The sequence below is a fragment of the Rana temporaria genome, chromosome 2 (genome assembly GCF_905171775.1).
Source record: "Rana temporaria chromosome 2, aRanTem1.1, whole genome shotgun sequence".
Lineage (NCBI taxonomy): Eukaryota > Metazoa > Chordata > Amphibia > Anura > Ranidae > Rana > Rana temporaria.
In genome coordinates this window covers 87,599,378-87,618,466 of record NC_053490.1, presented here as the reverse complement: position 1 = coordinate 87,618,466, position 19,089 = coordinate 87,599,378, and the positions used below count along the sequence as shown (strand labels likewise).

The window sequence follows — 19,089 nt, the reverse complement described above, 5'->3', positions numbered from 1 at the left end:
TCATGCAACCTAGCGTGTACCCGGCTTTTTCCTTTTTCACCTGGTGATCTGGCCAGTAAGTGCCGGTTCACACAGGGGCGACTTGTCAGGCGACTTGGCTGCCTGACAAGTTGCGGTCCGTTCTGTACTATAGAACAGTTCTAATAGGAGCGACTCAAGTCTCTCCGACTTAGAAAAAGGTCCCTGTACGACTTTGGGACGACTTGCATTGACTTCAATACAGAAGTCATTTTGCAAGTCTTCTCTGAAGTCGTGTGCAGATCGCCTTGCAGAGTCGCGCGGCAAGTCGTGCCGCCCCTGTGTGAACCGGCACTAAGGCTGTTTTTTAACAGAAAAAGTTGTCCTGCAGATGTAGTAGTTAAATTGGTTGAGTTTGGTTTCTAAAACATGCATTTATTAAAGTCTGGTTATAGTACGCTATTCATTTTTCACCAGATTGCCTAAATAAGAAAAGAAAATCGTTAAGTATGTAGCTTTCCTTTAAATAGCCAACGCTCAATGACCAGATTTCAGTCATATTTCTTGTCTTGTTAAATGTTAGTCGATAACATTGTCTGTTCATGTTGTCGGATGCAGAAATCACATTGTTGGAGCAGACGACAGACAGTGACTCAACCTGCCCTGCGTCTTCTCTGTGCTTTCCTCTTGGGCATTCCTTTTCTTTTGTTCCATAGCTTGCTATCGCTTCATTTTCCAGGCAGGTGATTGGCAGCCCCCCTGGACGTTCCTCCCCATGGAAAGCTTGGAGCTTGCCTTCATTGTCACAGATAACTGTTTATTTCCCAAGCCAGACAATTAATGAATAAACTACAGCAACATTCAGTTTTTTTTTTCAGCATTCTCATTTACTCTTCTCCTGGAAGTAGGAATCAGTAGTTGGTACTCTATCAGTAAGTAGATGCAAAGACAGGTACAAAAAAGTAGGAACCTGTAGGCACCAGCTAGCCCATCCTCAGACATTAAATAACAGTCCGAGGAAGCAAAGATTTAGATGTGGGCTGATAAGTATCATTCCAGGAATGTCGCTCTACTCCAGGCTAGGTGTCCAGCCACAATCCTCTATCCCTAACTACAGGTAATCTCTGGCTGTGCACACAATCGCAGATGGCTGCAGCAGCTCTCAGTCTGTTGTTGTAATGTATGTGCTGACTGACCAAAGCTCAATGGAACCACCTGTGTATCTTGCCTCTGGAATTCAGTATGTGCTCAACGCCCATGTGAGTGCACCCTAAGGCCCCTTTCACACTGGGGCATTTTTCAGGTGCTTTTGGGCTAAAAATCACCTGAAAAAACAGCTCCCCTGCAGTCTGTGTGAAAGCCCTGCAAGCAGCATCTTTGGAGCGGTGAAGGAGCAGTGTACACCAGTCCTGCCCATTGAAATGAATAGACAGCACGGCCGAACTGCCGGCAAAGTGCCGCTGCAGCGAGAGAGCCGCCGGTAACGGCACAGCAGCTGAATAAACGCCATGAACGAGCCATTTCTTCAGTGTGCATGTACCGATGACGTTGGCGCATGTGGATACAGTGAATATCTCATAAACTGTTTAGGAGAAATTCACGTTGCCTACAGGAAAGCCTTATTATAGGCTTACCTGTAGGTAAGTGGTTGTTCAGGGTTTACAACTACCAAATGCTACTTTGGAATTCTTGTATGACATTTGATTATGGATTAGCTATGTGTTGCTAAAGTTCATGCAAGAAGTTAAAGCGGTAGTTCACCCTCACTGGCTTGATTTTACCATCGAGACAGGCATTGTAGCGCGAGCTACAGTATGCCTGTCCCGATTTTTTTTAACCCCGGACTCACCTTGTAATCGGACATCGTAGATTTCGTCTCCCGTGGGGAATGGGCGTGCCTATGGAGAGGGAGGATGATTGACGGCCGGCCCTGGCACGTCACTCTCCCCGAAGACAGCCGGAGTAGGTCTCGGCTCTTCACGGCGCCTGCGCACAGGCTATGCGCAGGCGTCGTGAAGAGCCAAGCCTATTTCGGCTATTTCCGGAGAAGCGTGACGCGCCAGAGCCGGCCGTCAATCATCCTCCGTCTCCATAGGCACGCCCATTCCCCGGTATCTTCGATCTACGCGTACAAGGTGAGTACGGGGGTAAAACATTCGGGACAGGCATACTGTAGCTCGCGCTACAATGCCTGATTTTATGGTAAAAGAAAAAAAAAAAATTTTTTTTTCGTTGATAGGGTGAACCCCCGCTTTAATTTTACCATATCCATGAACACTATTTTATATAAGCCAACTTGTAAAATGTTTACTGACCCTCTTAAACCACTAGAAGTAAAGCAGTCCTGGCTGCCTACACTTTGCAATCTGGAGTTCTGGTTGTTCTAGAGGCCTCTAAATCTCTTGATCACTGGCCCTTTTCAGAGAGTAAAGCCATTTCTGTCTGGTTTTAATGGGAGATGTAGTAAAAAGCCCAATACACACTATCGGTTTTCCTGCAGGTTTTTCTCTTCAGGTTTACCAAAACCATCTAATATGAGGTCAAACCTTAAGACCACTTTCCCACTGAGGCGTTTTTCAGGCGGTACCGCGCTAAATAGTGCCTAAATTCTGCCTGAAAAACTCCTGCCCAGCCTTCTCAATGTGAAAGCCCGAGGGCTTTCACACTGAGGCGATGCGCTGGCAGGAGAGAAAAAAAATCTCCTGCAAGCAGCATCTTTGGAGCGGTATGTATACTGCTCCTTCCTATTAAAAACAACGGGAAACCGCGGTAATATTAACCCTTTATCGGCCTCTAGCGGCCGAATCCCGCAGCAAAATTCCGACAGTATAGCGCTGCTATTTTTAGCGTCGATATACCGCCACCACGCCTCCCGCCCCAGTGTGAAAGGGGCCTAAGCGTTTCAATTTGTATGCAATCAGGCAGGCCCTTGCAGTACATGGTTTTGGTAAACCTGAAGAGAAAAACCTGCAGGAAAACGGATAGTGTGTATGGGGCTAAAGGAAAAAAAACATCCTCCAATGTTGTGCTTAAGGCTGCACATTCCCAGTGTTCCGTGTGCTTGGTTTATTATGAGTGTAATATATAGAAGCTATCCTGTGGGAGTTTTGGAAACTGTAAATGGTCTCTCCTGATTAAATGCTCTGTGGTTTCTGCCTCTCACGCTTAAGTGCATCTGTATATTATTTTTATGTCTGTCACATAAATGACACTGCAAAAGCTAAACAAAAAATATTAGACATAAAATGGATCTATATCCATGTATAGACAGAAAATGCATTCCCATCTTTTATGATTACTGTGCCACCAATAAAGCACCAGATTGGCTTTTTGTGTATATACTATTTAAAGGAAAATGTAAGATTGGAACAATAGAAGATGCTGTTAGTGGCTTGTTTTTCCAAGCTGTCCTGCTGGGGAAATTTCCCTTCAGTTCCTGTTTTGGAGATGGACGACAAAGTGAGAAATCTCCCCAAAGTGAGAGGAGTTTTGTCTATGCAGGGGAAGAGAGGAGAGCCACCACCTGGTTGATTAGAGCGCCGGGAACATAACGGCTTTCATTTCAATAGCTGTGTGTTCCCAGCCGCACACCGTCATATACAGCCCCTTCCCCCTGTCTGGAGAACTTTAATAGACAGATCACTCGTCACAGGATTGGACGGATGATCTGTCTATCAAAGTGCCCGGAGAAAGAGGAGGGGCTGTATGTGACAGTGCGCGGCGGGAAACACGCATCTATTGAAATTAAAGCTGTTAGGTTCCCGGCACTCTAATCAAACACGCGGCGGCTCTCTTCTCTCTTCTCTGTGAGTGGAATTTTTGAGGGCTGCGCTATACTACTATCTTCTCACTCACACACTGCGCAGCGTGCCCCCTACAGGGGCGTGTCTAATAGCGAGAGGGAGGAGGAGAGGACTGGGGTGCTCCACGACGATACCCTTGTAAGGGGTGGGGGCGGCGCCCTGCCCCATTTTTGGTTCCATTATCGGCCGTTTTTCTCATTCGGCAACATGCTGAAAGGGCCATTTTCTGTTTCGTCGGTCGAAATTTCGGTGCATCCCTAGATTGCTCCTCGGTTTCCTTCTTGGTGACAACTGTCACCAGGACAAATGCATCACAATAAAAACATGGCAGCGGGTTTAACCTAAGTTGTGTGTGTTTTTTTTTTTTTTCTTTCCTTTTTAATGCATTTTTTTGTATTAACCACTTAAGGACCCACTCATGTAGATATACGTCGGTACTGCTGCTGCCACAACCGAGATATCCATCTTTACTGTGAGCGGTCCTGTAAACGATAACGGTGGTCTCCACGGCGCATTCGCCGCAAGATCACCGTTACCGACGGCGGAAGAGGGCCCGCCGCTCTCCCGCGCCCTCCCGTAGCCTCAGACCAATGGAGACCGACAGTTATTGTGTGTTTCTTCCATTTGTGAATAATCGCACCAACTGTTGTCACCCTCTCGCCAAGCTACTTGGCGATGGTCTTGTAGCCCATTCCAGCCTTGTGTAGGTCTACAATCTTGTCCCTGACATTCTTGGAAAGCTCTTTGGACTTGTCCATGGTGGAGAGATTGGAATGTGATGGATTTGCTTCTGGGGACAGGTGTCTCTTATAAAGGTAACACGCTGAGATTAGGAGCACTCCCTTTTAAGGCCGGGTTCACACTGGTGCGACAAACGCTCCGACATTGGGAGCTTATGTCGCATGACATGTGGGAGCTTATGTCGCATGACATGTGAAAATCAACGCTTCCCTATGGGAGCCGTGTTAACTGGTCCAACACAAGTTGAAGTCGGATTAAAGTCGGAACGCCGTCTTGCATGCTCTGACTTTGGCATGCGACTTGTGCTCTGATGATCTTGAGGGGGAATTCCACGCCAAATTTTAAATAAAAAACCGGCATGGGTTCCTCCAAGGGCATACCAGTCCTTGGGTCTGGTATGGATTTTAAGGGGAACCCCCCTACACTGAAAAACAGCATGTCCCCTCCTGCCCCAAAGCACCCTGTCCCCATGTTGATGACAACTTTAATAAGGGGGCCTCCAGATTCCGGCCCCCCACCCTATGTGAAATGAGTATGGGGTACATCGTACCCATTCACCTGGGGGGGAAAAAAGTATCAATAAAAAAAAACACACTAGACAAGTTTTTTTAAAGTAATTTATTGGGCAGCTCCGGGGGTCTTCTACCGACTTTGGGGGTCTTCTTCTTCTGACTTCTTCCGGTGTCTTCTCCGCGCCCCCTTCCGGTTCTTCTTCCGCTCTTAGGTGACAGGCTCCTCCGCTATCTTCTGCCAGCTCTTTTACTAGCGGGTGCCCGGTCTTCTCCGTCGTCTTCCCTCCTGCTTCTCTTTCAATGTTGACACAACGCTCTCTCCCGCTGTAATGCTATGTGCTCGCAACGTCTTATATAGGCATGGGGTACGGTCACCGGGTGATGTCGCTACACGGAGCATGATGGGATGGTGACCTCATAAGAGGCAGGGTCACCGGGTGACATCTTGGTTTTTAATTTTATATTTTAAGAAAAAAAAAAAAAACATTTACAACTGCTTTAACTGTGTATTTAATATGTAAAATGCAATTAAGGCATGACTTAAAATGTATTAAATGTTTTACTTTGGGGTAAATCATGCTGTATATGAACAATCTTTATCCAAGAAAAAGGTACATTTTAATGTGTGAGCGCATATTTAATTTAAGCAATAACACTAATGGTAGTCTAATTTTTATGGAGCCGAATCTTGGTTTCAGAGTTTACCACATAAGCTTTTAAGGAGAATCAAGTAGGCTCCTAGGTCTTATTTTGGCAGGCTTCCTTAGGAGTTGGACACAGAATTAAAAATATCTAAGCCTGCATCCTGTGTGTAACCCTCTTTCACTGATCTCTCTGGACTGCTGCATAATTAAAGTGGATGGGACAGTTTTAGAAGATTGAATTCCTTTGAAGCTGCATTAAATATGAGGGAGGTGCCCTTTGCTTTTGATTTTAGGACAGAGTCCCTGTCATGCCCTTTTTCTGTCTCCTTTTTTTGTGTAGTAGTTATAAATCCACAATTTTAGGCAGCTGGTTGAGATGCTTGCCTAGATACTGGTTGTTTTGGCAGCAGTACATGCACCTGCAGCATGTAGGAAGAATCTTGCTTGGCACAGATCTACAAGTATAGCTATAAACCTCTACAAAACTAGAACTGTGGTAAGCACTCTTGCCTTGAAGCACTATAATACTAGGTGCATGGAGCCTATACAATACCTTTTTTTATTTAGGTGAGTTTTCTTCTACAACTCAAACCATTGGCAGAACTACCATGGTCGCGACCGGGCCCTTGCGTTTCACCACCGTGAGGGGCACGAGGATGGCAGGAATGGGGCCTGCTGCAGAACATCATGTTCTACAGTGGGCCCCCTTCCTGCCATCTTGCGTTCCCTGCCCATGCTCAAGGGGTTATGACTAAGGCCTTGTAGACTGAAATGCGTCAACTGTTCTTATTTGTGTTTTTTGTTCACTGTGGCTTGTCAATAAAAACAAAGGTGTGTGTGTGTGTGTGTTTACCACTTGCCGACCGCCGCACCAACATTTACGTCTGCAGAATGGCACGGACAGGCAAATGGACGTGTGTGTGTATATATATATATATGTCCCCTTTAAATTGCGCCGTGTGGTCGCGCACGCCACCGGCGGAGCACTCACCACCCTGCCGCAAGCTCCGCGCACGCTGTCCACCGGTGTCCCGCGATCGGGTCACGGAGCTGAAGAACGGGAAGATGTCAGTGTAAACACAACATCTCCCCGTTCTTCTTGGTGACATGTCACTAATAGTCTGTTCCCTGTCATCTGGAACATCGATCAGTGACGTGTCACAGCAAGCCATGCCCCCTAACTCTCCCTAGGTCACACTTGACCCCTTCAGCGCTCCCTACATGTTAACCACTTCACTACCAGTGTCATTTTTACAGTAATCAGTGCATTTTATAGCACTGATCGCTGTAAAAATGACAATGGTCCCAAAATGGTGTCAAAAGTGTCCGATGTGTCCGCCATAATGTGGCAGTCGGTCACAATAAAAATCACAGATCGCCGCCATTACTAGTAAAAAAATAAAAAATATTAATAAAAATGCCATAAAACTATCCCCTATTTTGTAGACGCTATAACTTTTGCGCAAACAATCAACGCTTATTACAAAAAAAATTTTGGGGGGGGGGGGAATGTAGAAGAATACGTATCGGCCTAAACTGAGGAATTTTTTTTTTTTACATATTTTTTGGAGATATTTATTATAGCAAAAAGTAAATATATTGAATTTTTTTTTTTTTCAAAATTTTTGTTTTTAGCGCAAAAATAAAAAGCGCAGAGGTGATCAAATACCACTAAAAGAAAGCTCTATTTGTGGGGAAAAACTTCAATTTTGTTTGGGAGCAACGTCGCACGACCGTGCAATTGTCTGTTAAAGCGAATCAGTGCCGAATCGCAAAAAGTGGCCTGGTCTTCGGCCAGCCAAATGGTCCTGGGCTGGAGCGGTTAAAGGGCAACGACCGAAGTGCGGATCATCTTTTCCTCATTGCTCTACTCAGCCAGCGACTGTGGATCGAGCACCCGGGAGCTCTGCTATCTATGTGGTGTATGGGTAGTAGCACTGACTTTTCTCTTTATACCATGCTCAAGGGGGCCTGTGTGGCCTCCCTGTCACTGTGACAGGGCAAGTGCAATCCAGGGACAGAGTGTGATGTCAGTAGCCAGGAGATCACTCCCTCCCCGAACACTAACAAATTTGAATTGGAAGCTTTTGGCACCCTTCTGCGAGTCCTAGTGGAGAGCTATAGAGGATCTAACAGAGGGAGGAAGGGGTGAGGACAGCCCAGGAGGGAAGTGTCGGTTCTGGCACGGACTGACACTGAGCTGTCACAGGGCTGAGTGAGGCAGGAGGAGGGGAGTTCACCCACTGGCCAGCACCACTGTCATTGGTGAGGTAAGACCCTGCTCGGGTCCGTGTTGCCCATCTGTGACCCTCTTTACCCCCTACCTGGGAATATCCCCTCCCCCAACCCTGCTCACCCACAACACTACAACCTGGAAGAGACGGACGCACACTGCCTCACCCCTCCACATAAAACATGCTGCTGACACTGACAGAAATAAATCCCCAAAAATAACTAAAAATCCCCAAACACCTCCTTTGGGGCTGGGGGCTCCAGGGGTGCCAGATTTTAGTGTCCGTTTTGAGCAGGACTAGGTGGGGGCTGTGGAATTTGTCATTACTAGGATGGGGGGGTGGGGGGTCAGTCATGTGGTGGTCAGTGGCGAAACTTCTAAGGTTGCACTTGGAACTGGGGCCCACTGCAGAACATGTAGAGGTCTTGCTGCGGGACTGTAATAAAGGGCCCCAGAACCAGTGGGAAGGTATCTGGGACTAATAATGTTCCATGACTGGAGTAGGAAAGGAAGTTCAACTGCTTCCCTATTTAGGTCCCTGCATGTGCTGCCATTGCCAATTCCTACATCTCTAGGGGGAACATTCATGTTTTATTTATAAAAAAAAACAGACCCACAAATATTTGTAAAATTATAAATTGAGTATTACATTTACTTATTTGCAGATCAAAGCAGAAAGTTTTTTAGTAAGAGTGCCCCCCCCCCCCCTTTTACGTCGGGATCCCTGACAGAATTCCCCCTTAGGTCAGGGTCCCCGACAGAATCTCCCTTACATGTCCCATGAGGCATTGCTTCTCTCACAAGTTCTTAGGCACTTAATGACATGTATATCTGGTGTACTGAGCTGTATTGATGAGTGCAATATCGTGGTGCAACCCATAAAGCCAAACTACAGTCCAAGGCGTTTGTTTGTTTGTTTTTGGATAACTATGGAAGTAGTGAATACTTAATGAAATTTATATTGTTGGGCGATTTCACCTCGCTTTCTGTCTCTCAGCCTGATAGCAGGAAAAGAAATGAGGTCATTAGTAACATCCTCCTATAGTCCTATTTTCTCTGGTTATCATTCGTGTACAGTACTTTTTTTAGCACTGGTCCTCCAAGCTCCTACAAGATCAGGAGCTGTTGGTGACAGCTCAGTCTTTGCGCTGGGAGTGCACTATGAATCGCTCTTCCAGCACAATAACAGAAGAAGGCCTGTTTTTGACGACTCGTATATGTGCGTTGCCTGCTGGAAATAATTTAGCTGTTCAAACTTCAACTTTTTTTTTCTTTAATTCATGGCGGCGTATTGTGTTTCCAATGGTTTGCTTGGTGACTGTGGTCTTGGTGACAATGGTTTGCTTGGTAACTACCTTAAGACCATTCACAAGCTCCTCCCGTGTAGTTCTGGGCTGATCCCTCGCTTTTCTCATGATTATCCTTACCCCATGAGGTAGGGGTACAACGGATCAAAAAACTCACGGTTCAGATCGTTCCTCAGATCAGAGTCACGGTTCGGATCATTTTTCGGATCGCCACCATATATAGCCCCCCACTGTAATGTCCACATGCTCTCCCCCACTGTAATTCCCACGTCATCTTCACCGTCAGCGCGCCACTCTGGGGAGCTCGCCGGGTGTGCCAAGATGGCCGCCGCTCCGGAGCTAGGCTGAAGCCGCAGCCTTTCCTATGGACGCAATCCGCGGATCGTGTGGTGTGCTGATCCGAACACGGTGACCCATTCGGATCACGGATCAATGACGATCCGTTGCAACCCTACCATGAGGCGACATCTTGCATGGAGCTCCAGACTGAGGGTGATGTTTTTATTGTATTTCTTTCATTTGTGAATATTCACTCAACAGTTTTCCCTTTCTTGCCAAACTTCTTGCTGATGGCCTTGTAGCCCATTCCAGCTTTGTGCAGGTCTAAAATGTTAACCCTGACATCCTTTGACAGCTATTTGGTCTTGCCCATGATGATGAGGTTTGAATGGAAGGAGAGATTCTGTGGGACAGATTTTATTTCCTTTCCTTTTTTCCTTTCCTTTCCTTTCCTTTTCCTTTCCTTTTCCTTTCCTTTTCCTTTCCTTTTCCTTTCCTTTTCCTTTCCTTTTCCTTTCCTTTTCCTTTCCTTTCCCTTCCTTTCCTTTCCTTCCCCCGAGTGGTCATTAGGAGCACCTTCTTAAATTGACAGGACTAATCTATTTACCACATAAGGGCTCTTTCACACGTCCGTTCCGTTCGTCCGTTTTTTGGACGTCCGTTAACGGACCGCAATGCTTCCCTATGGGCTAGCGTCCGTTAGCGGATGAGCATCCGCTAACCACCGTTAGCATCCGTCTGCGTTCAGTTCCGTTTTTTTGGACGGAAGAAAACCCTATTTTTCTTCCGTCTAAAAAACGGAACGGACGAAAAACGGACGATCCGTTTATCATCCGTTCCGCTAACATCCGTTTTTCTATGTAAAAAGCCCCAAAAAAAAAAAAAACAAAAAAAACGGATGCAAAAAACGGATGCAAAAAACGGATGCAAAAAACGGATGCAAAAAACGGATGCAAAAAACGGATGCAAAAAACGGATGCAAAAAACGGATGCAAAAAACGGATGCAAAAACGGATGCAAAAACGGATGCAAAAACGGATGCAAAAACGGATGAAAAAACGGATGAAAAACTGACGGAAAAACGGATCAACTGATGAAAAAAAAACTGATCTGAAAAACTGAACGGACGTGAGAAAGAGCCCTAAAGCAAGGGTCAAGTTTTCCCCACATATACCTTATCATTCTTTTGGAGCTGCTTGATAAAGTGCACCCTGATCCTGCATAGCTGCAAATGCCTGTGTGTTCTTGCTATTCTTACAACACCTAATGTTTACATTAAAGGGCTGCCAGACTGCCAAGTCTTTGCCTCCAGAGAAAATATGCCCCATGTCTCCCTGTGACAGGATTGATAAAATGTGTATTGAAAACCTTTTGCTTGTATGTGTTCACAGAATGTAGGTAACCAGTGACACAGCAATGCGTGCAAGCAGGGGTTACTATGCCACTTCCCGCAATGTCCAGCATGGCAATCCTCATGTTGGCAGCTACAAGATCTTTAGTCTGACATTGGCCTATCAGAAATGATTTTATTGCTTCTGTTGTTAACTTTTGAAGGTAGATGTATTGCATGTTGTAATGTGTGTTTTTAGAGTTTGGATAACCTACCTGTTAAATATGCATTTAATGGTTTAAAGCATGAACCTCCGAGTGAATAAATATAACGCCAGTACTAACTGACTTTTATTTTTTGCTTCATCATAGGAAAGATGACCGTGATTATGCTCTGAAACAAATAGAAGGTACTGGAATTTCTATGTCTGCATGCAGAGAAATAGCTGTAAGTAAAATTTTACTTTACATTGGTAAATTTTTCTTTCTACTCATACAAAACATGGATCGAAATTCGTCCACACCCTGCTGAACTGGCTGAGTTTCGATCCTTGTATGGTCGGCTTAACCAAGTTCAGTTTTATTATAGCCGGGCAGCTGGTTATTTCAAATCTATTCAGGTGCATGAAGCACAGTGTGTTTGTATTCGAAATTGATCAGCCCTCTGGATGTGCTGCCAACAAACACATGCTATACCACTGTGTGCTTGTTGTTTTGGCCATAATACTCTTATAACAAACATATATTTAGTCCATATACATAAAACAAAGAAAATATAGTTCCAAACACAATGGTCAACTTTTCACACTGCACATGCTTGCTTGATCAAACAAGTGCTCCAAACGTGATGTGCCACACTCCCCACCCAACACCCTGCCAACCCAGCACTCTGCCCCACGTGCCTCCTCACCACAGCTCAGTACATCACCTAGGGAAGTCACAAACACAAGATCATTGCACGCACCACACTTATTTTTCCCATTTTAAAACATTAATATGTAAACTTGTATGAAACGGTGCCTAACGGCACTCAGCGTTTTCAGCAAATAGACGGTAATGGCTGACCCCTGCCTACTTCCAGGTCCAGCATGCACTCCAAACACGGCAAATGTCACTGGTTGTAATGTCGGCGTCCAGTCCCACCTCGGTGCTTTTCACTCAAGTGGGAATTGTGGCGCATCACTGCATGGTGCTTTCTTGATTCAACAAAAGTATTCCAAACGTGTGAAGAGTTCACAATTTGTGTTTGGGACTGAGTATGTTTGTTTATTTTATAAGAGTATTACGGAAAAAATAACACACAGTGGTATAGCATTATTTATTTTAAGGTTGCACTAATACTAGTATCGGTATTGGTGCCAATACTAAGCATTTGCACAAGTATTCATACTCGTGAAACTGATACATTCGCTTGTCATAGTGACTTCAGCCTGGGTTCACACATGACCTGTGCAGGAAATCGCGTGCTATTCGGACAGGGATCGCACAGCTTTTCTGTTCAAATTGCATGTGATTCTTTGCAGTGTGATTTGAGCCCATTAATTTTGTATAGGTTCAAAGTGCACCGCAAAGGTATCAGTAACTGGTATCGGCGTACCGATGCAACCCCAATTTATTGGTTTATAGCACGTTCATAGCGTAGGTAGTTTTTGTTTTGGTGTGTGTTTGTTGTTTTGTGTTTGTTTTTAGATTGGTTGCACGAAGCACAGTAGTCCAAGTCTCGGTTCACACTGGGGCGGCTTCAAAAAATCGCCCGACTTTGAAGCTGCCCCTTCAGTGTTGCCAACCTACCAGATTGAAATTTACTCGCACGACACCTGAAATTTACTGGCGCAGCCACGTTTTTACTGGCATTTCACAAAAGTTACTAAATTACATTTTTAGGTGCAAATTTCAGTATTTAGGCTACAAATAAGTACGCTAGGCAAATGGCAATGTGATTTAAGGTAGATATTTAAGGTAAAAAAAACATATTTTTGTTATTTTCGATATAAGGGCAAATTATTTAGTCACATCACTCCCTGCCTCCATCCCCCTCTGCCACTAACACCCCCTGCCTTCACCCCCCTCTGCGGTGCCACAATCTCCCTCTGCCTCCAATCTCCCCCAGGCTCCCTGCCTCCAATCACCCCCTGCCTCAATTGTCCCCTGCCTCCATCCCCCTCTGCGGTGCCTCCAATCTCCCCCTGCCTCTAATCTCCCCCTGCCGTGCCACCAACAACCTCTATCTCCATCTCCCACCGTCTGAGGTGCCACCATCCCCCTCTGCGGTGCCACAACACCCCCTGCCTCCATCCCCCTCTGCGGTGCCACCGCAGCCGCCATCACCCCCTGCCTCCAATATCCATGCGCAGTTCCAAGCCGAGCCCAGCTATTTTTACTGGCACATTCCTGCAACCACGGATATTTACAAACGGGGGGGGAAAAAGTGCCCGTTTTTACGAACTGTCCGTAAAAATAAGGACGCTTGGCAACACTGTACCCCGTACAGTACGTCTTCAGCGCAGCTTGCAAATGACTTCTGTAATAGAAGTCAATGCGAGTCACTCTGAAGTCACCACCAAATGGTACAGGAATCCTTTTCTAAGTCTAAGCGACTTGAGCCACTCCAATTAGAACAGTTCAATTGCGCTGAATGGAGCGTGACTTGTCGGGCAGCTAAGTCTCCTTACAAGTCGTCTCAGTGGGAACCTGAGCCTAAAACCTCTTGTTCACAGACCTGTATCTAGTGGGATGCGATTAAAAAAAATAAACAGCTGGTCCCCTGCTGTATGTAGTGCTTTGATTTTTCGTTCTCTACATCAATAATTTGTTCTGTAGTGACAGAGGGGCCATTGGGAAGAACCACAGCACGTATTGGAGGGGGCGAGAATCTAAACACTGATGCCGTGTACACTTGACCGTTTTTCGGGTTGTAAAAAATGATAGTTTTTAAGGACCTTTAAAAAAAAAAAACATCGTGTGTGGGCTCCAGAGCGTTTTTCACGATGTAAAAAATGGGCATTAAAAATTTCGAACATGCTCTAATTTTTCACAAAGTTTTTAACGTTGTCGGTTTTAACGCCGTAAAAAATGGTTGTGTGGGCTTTAATGACGTGAAAAAAATATGCACGCTCAAAAGCAAGTTATGAGACGGGAGCGCTCGTTCTGGTAAAACTAGCGTTCGTAATGGAGATAGCACATTCATCACGCTGTAACAGATTAAAAAGCGCAAATCGTTTTTTCCTAACACGAAATCGGCAAAAGCTAGAGCTTTTTTTCACGATCGTGTGTAGGCAAGGCCGTTTTAACTATCGGGTTGAAAAAAACTTTTTTTTTTTTTTTTTTTTCTAGACCATTAAAAATGTAATTTCTCTTGTCATCCATGGACGGACACAGCCTCTCAATTCTTGACAAGTGGGTTATGTTCCCTTTTTACAGGAGAAGACTGGGCAGAAACATGTTAGATATACATGTCATTTAAACAGAGTTAAACAGCCCCGCCGAAAAACGGTCGTGTGTACGCGGCATTAGGCTCCATTCACACCTGGGCAACCTGAATCGTGGGTGTAATTACCGCGATTCTGCCTGTAAGTCAATATCGCAGGACGCTTGAGGGGTCTTTACATCTAAATGTTATCCTAATCGCAGCACGATTGTCGCGTGGCAAATCGCAACATGCAATGCTGTCGCTCAAATCGGCACACATTGCAATTTTGCTGATCTCGCAGCGCGGTTTATTGCAGCAAAATTGTGGTGCAATTAAGAAGTAATGGCATAGCACAATTATCCTGCGATTTGCCACGATTTAGAATAGCAGGCAGAATCGTGGTGATTCCACCCGTGGTTCGTAATGCTCAAGTGTGAATGGAGCCTTGGCATTCTGCAGACTCCTTTTAGGTTGGCAACTAACGATTATTTTCATAATCGATTAGTTGGCCGATTATTGTTTCGATTAATCGGATAATAGCCTTAAAAAAATAAAAATAAATTTTGGGGCCAATTTGTTGTTGGGCAGACTACAAAACACGAAATTGCCGCAAAAACACATTACATGCTTTTTTTTGCAGCTTCTCCATTGAAGTATATTGAACCAAAAAAAAAATGGCACGGTTTTGTGTTAAGTCCTTGCCCTTTCCAAACACACAGCAGCTGAAAAAAAATCATGGATGTGAATGTGTCCCATAGGAAAACATGTAAATGAACTGTAGTGTGTTTCTGCAAAAAGCACCAAAAAACAGAGGTGTGACCCCGGCCTGAGATGTTTGGTAACATAATGGGGTTAAAAAAAACTAAAATAATTGCAAAAAGAGCAAATAATCGCTACTGTAAGGGGTTCATTTTTTTTACTGTGGGACAGTGAAAGTAATATTTACAGTAGGGATTTGCTTTTTTGTACTATAAAGGGCCAATTTAAAAAAAAATTTAACCCCATTATGTTACTGGCCGATTAATCGATTATGAAAATTGTAATCGATTAGTTGTCGATTAATCGATTAGTTGTTTCGGCCCTAGACTCCTTTGCTATTGCTCTTTTCACTATTGTGTAGATTTTTGCGAAATGGACATAATATTGTACAGTTTAATACTGCTGTTATGGAATCATTTCATTTGGTGTACCTGTTTGTGACCCCAAAGGCATTGTCCTTGTTCATAATTTTTTCCTTTTACTCTATTTTAGAGCCGCATGATTAATCATTAAGAATTGATCGCAATTTTTGTTCCCGTTGCGAGCTTAAAGCATTTTCCCGATTTCTTTCTACGCAGAGGATTCTCTGCTCAACCCAACAGCTAACCAAAAAAAAAAACAGGCAGTCTGCCAAGTATCACAGCATTCCTCGGCCCTGAGCGAACTATAAACATTGTAACCTTTTTGTTCTTTAGATCAAAGGAATGAACATCGGTCTGTAAATGAGGGCAGTTTAACCACTTAGACTAAACCATTTTCTGACAAGTTAAAATCCTTATTTTTTGCTAGAAAATTTCTTTATCAATAAGAATACACTCTCTAATGAGTAAAAAAAAGTAAAGTTGGCCCAATAGTTTTTGTATAATGTGAAAGATGTTAACCTGCAAGATTTGTTTTTTTTGCTTAAAAAAAAAAAAATTGTGATTCTCATTTTGGCCAGAATCTTAACGCTCTACTTTTATGGGTTATTTGATTTTATTAACATTTTATTTGTTTTAGAGCTGTAAACTACTTGCTGACCCTTCATGAAAGGTTTGATGCATTTGAAGTACACTTGGCAGTCATCTATGGGATGCTCTAATGTCAAGCTGACTTAGCATAGGTAGTTGAGTAATATTTGGTGTGAAGAGGCCCCAAAGGTTAATGATTAAATATAAGCCACCCCTTCCTGCAATGCTACCAAGAAGTCTTCTGTAGCCGCACATCATGAAACATAATTTGTTATGCTAGACACTTGCTGGTTAAAACTATTTCTTACCGTTACTGAAATAGCATTGTCAATGTATGCAGTGCTTCACATATATTGTACACTTGCATCAGTCCCTACCCTCAAGGTGCTTACAATCTAAGTTCCCTAACTCGCATTCATACATATGCTAGGGCTAATTTCGACAGGAGCTAAGAAACCTACCAGCATTTCTCTGAAGTGTCGGAGGAAACCCACACAGGCACCGAGAGAGCATGTAAACTCCAGGCAGGTAGTGCCGTGGTTGGGGTTGCAAACTGATGACCCTAGTGCTGCTAGTAGACGGAAATGCTAACCATGCAAGTTGTATTCTACTATTTGGGCAACTTGGCCCATCACTATGATGGGCAGATTTACTGACTGATAAAGCAGTATAGGTGGTCAGAGAAAGCTGTGCTTCTCTGCATTATGAGCACTCTGGTTCTCAGAACTCCCAAGGGTAGTCTGTAAATGATGTGAAATTGCATGTAGTCGGGTGCTTGCATTTCTTGTTTACGGCCTGTATATTTATTTTAAAATGATGAAGTTCATATTGTGTTAAATAATAAAGCCTATAATGACAGCTTCTATCTCAAATATGTATTTCTTTTTTTTTTTTTTTATATTTGTATTTTTAATTTCATGTCAAGTCCCAACATTGATCCTTGAATTTACATATTTTAAGGGGGAGCAAATTTATAATTGAATTTCATTATGTTTGGCCTCATGTCTCGCTGTATAGAGTTTTTTCTGAAGCAAATATTTTAGTAAATCCGTGGCAAACTTTTATTTTCCAATAGTTTTTATTGAAAGAAAAAGAATATTACAACAATACAGAAGCATCGCCACAAATTCTGAAAGTGATAAACACCTGAAAGGTCTCCATCACAATACATAACACCATATATTGTTTGACATCATCGCCGTCATGGCAAACTTTTTTTTTTTTTTTTTTTTTTTTTTCCCTTCTTTTTTCCTTGGCCTGGTTGCACCTCTGGCTGATAACTTCTGCTAATTAATTTCGAGGCAGTTGCTTGGATTAAGGGCCCTTTCACATCGAACGCAGATGGATGCAGTTTGAACTGCACTCATACTGCATAGACAGCCCAGAATCAAGGTAATCATATGGGCATAATTCACATCATTGCAGTGCAGTTCAGCACAGTTAAAAAAAAAAAGCGAGCATGCTACATTTTTATCCACCGCAAATGTGTTTCAAGCGCACCACGCCCCTTAAATCCTAGAAAGCCAAGCCCAAACATGTATAGAAAAATGCGGTGCTAAACAAGGCGCTAAACGCATTCAAGCACGCTTTAAATGCCTGTAAACTTAATTTCTGGAGTGAATGGACCCCTGGACCACTTTCACACATGTACGTCTTGACGGACTATGCTTGCTCAGCAGGCATCGATCCATTGATCCCCGCGGATGACAGGTACCTGTCAGAGCCCCGCGCTCCTCTGAGGGAGTGGATGAAAATGAACCGCCTGCCCGTTTTCATCCGATCTGCCAGACGGATGGAGAATAGGGTTTCCATCCATCTGCATGTAGCGGATCGGAGCTCATCGGATGTCAGAGGTACATGGAGCATCTGTTCAGGTCCGCCTGAGAAACTGCTTGTGTGAAAGAGCCATTGGGGTTTACACACATAGTCATATTTAAAGAGGAGTTCCACCCAAATTTGAACTTTCGGTTATCCCACTCCTCACCCCCTTACATGCCACATTTGGCATGTAATTTTTTTTGGGGGGGGGGGAGTGGGGGCTTCAGGAAGAGTGGGACTTCCTGTCCCACTTCCTCCTTCCTGTAGGCGACTAAGCTTAATCGCCTACAGGAAGGGGCTGCTGTAGGCGATCGCCTAGGACACGTCACAGGTCCTAGGCGATCTCCTGGCCAATTACACGGCGCCGCTCGCGCATGCGCAGTGACGCTCGCGCATGCGCAGTGGGTGCCCGGCCGTGAAGCCGAAAGCTGTCACGGCCGGGTGCCCACACTGAGAATGAAGACGCCGGCCGGGGAGGAGAGGAGAGGAGCGGACCCCCGGCCGGCGCGTCGCTGGAGCAGGTAAGTGTCTGTTTATTAAAAGCCAGCAGCTACACTTTTTGTAGCTGCTTACTTTTAATAAACATACAAATTGGCTGGAACTCCCCTTTAACATCTATGTACAGAGTTCAGCTGAGCACGGCTCTGAGCATCAGGGGGCACTTACTGCATTTCAGAAATATATGCGTCCTTACCATTTTAGTATGTTGTACTGAGTTTCTCATAATGTTTTTAGTAATAGTCCTTTCATTAAACTAAACATCTTGGTTGGATGATTGGCCTTTCAAGTGAAGCTTTTAACTCTTTCATATCCCTTATTTGCAGCTTCTACGAGAATTGAAACATCCAAATGTAATTTCTCTACAAAAAGTGTTTCTCTCCCATGCAGACAGGAAGGTCTATCTTTTATTTGATTTTGCGGAGCATGATCTATGGGTAAGATTGTTTTTTTGTTTCTTTTTTAACTTTTGTTTGTTTTTTGCTTCCAAAAATTAGCAGTGTCAGCTCAGCAATTCATTTGTTATATGTAAGCAATGTACCCGAAAAAAACAAATAAAGCTACTTGTTAGTCATATTGATTGATCAACAACATTATCCTACATTGGGACAATACATATTAAATACATCTCGATAACATTTCCACAACAGCCCTGCCTGTCCTCACCCAAATTACATACTGAAGGCACTAACTGCTGTCTTCTTGCCTGACATGGGATGACTCTCCCTTTTTTTTTTTTTTTGTCTGTTTTCCAACATTTTGTAGGGTCTTCTGCCATTTATTTAAATCTATCACTTCTGAAATCAATCTCATCACTTGCAGACATAGATCTATGTTTGACCACCCTAT

General features: G+C 44.1%; 1 protein-coding gene across 1 annotated transcript in view; it reads left to right on the top strand.

Moving 5' to 3' along the window:
- Window positions 1–19,089, top strand: part of CDK8 (cyclin dependent kinase 8) — a 106,213-nt gene that overhangs the window by 13,962 nt on the left and 73,162 nt on the right. Inside the window, exons 2-3 of the mRNA XM_040340492.1 lie at window positions 11,179–11,254; window positions 18,567–18,677. Coding sequence (XP_040196426.1) covers window positions 11,179–11,254; window positions 18,567–18,677 — 187 coding nt within the window. The remainder of the gene's footprint in view (window positions 1–11,178; window positions 11,255–18,566; window positions 18,678–19,089) is intronic.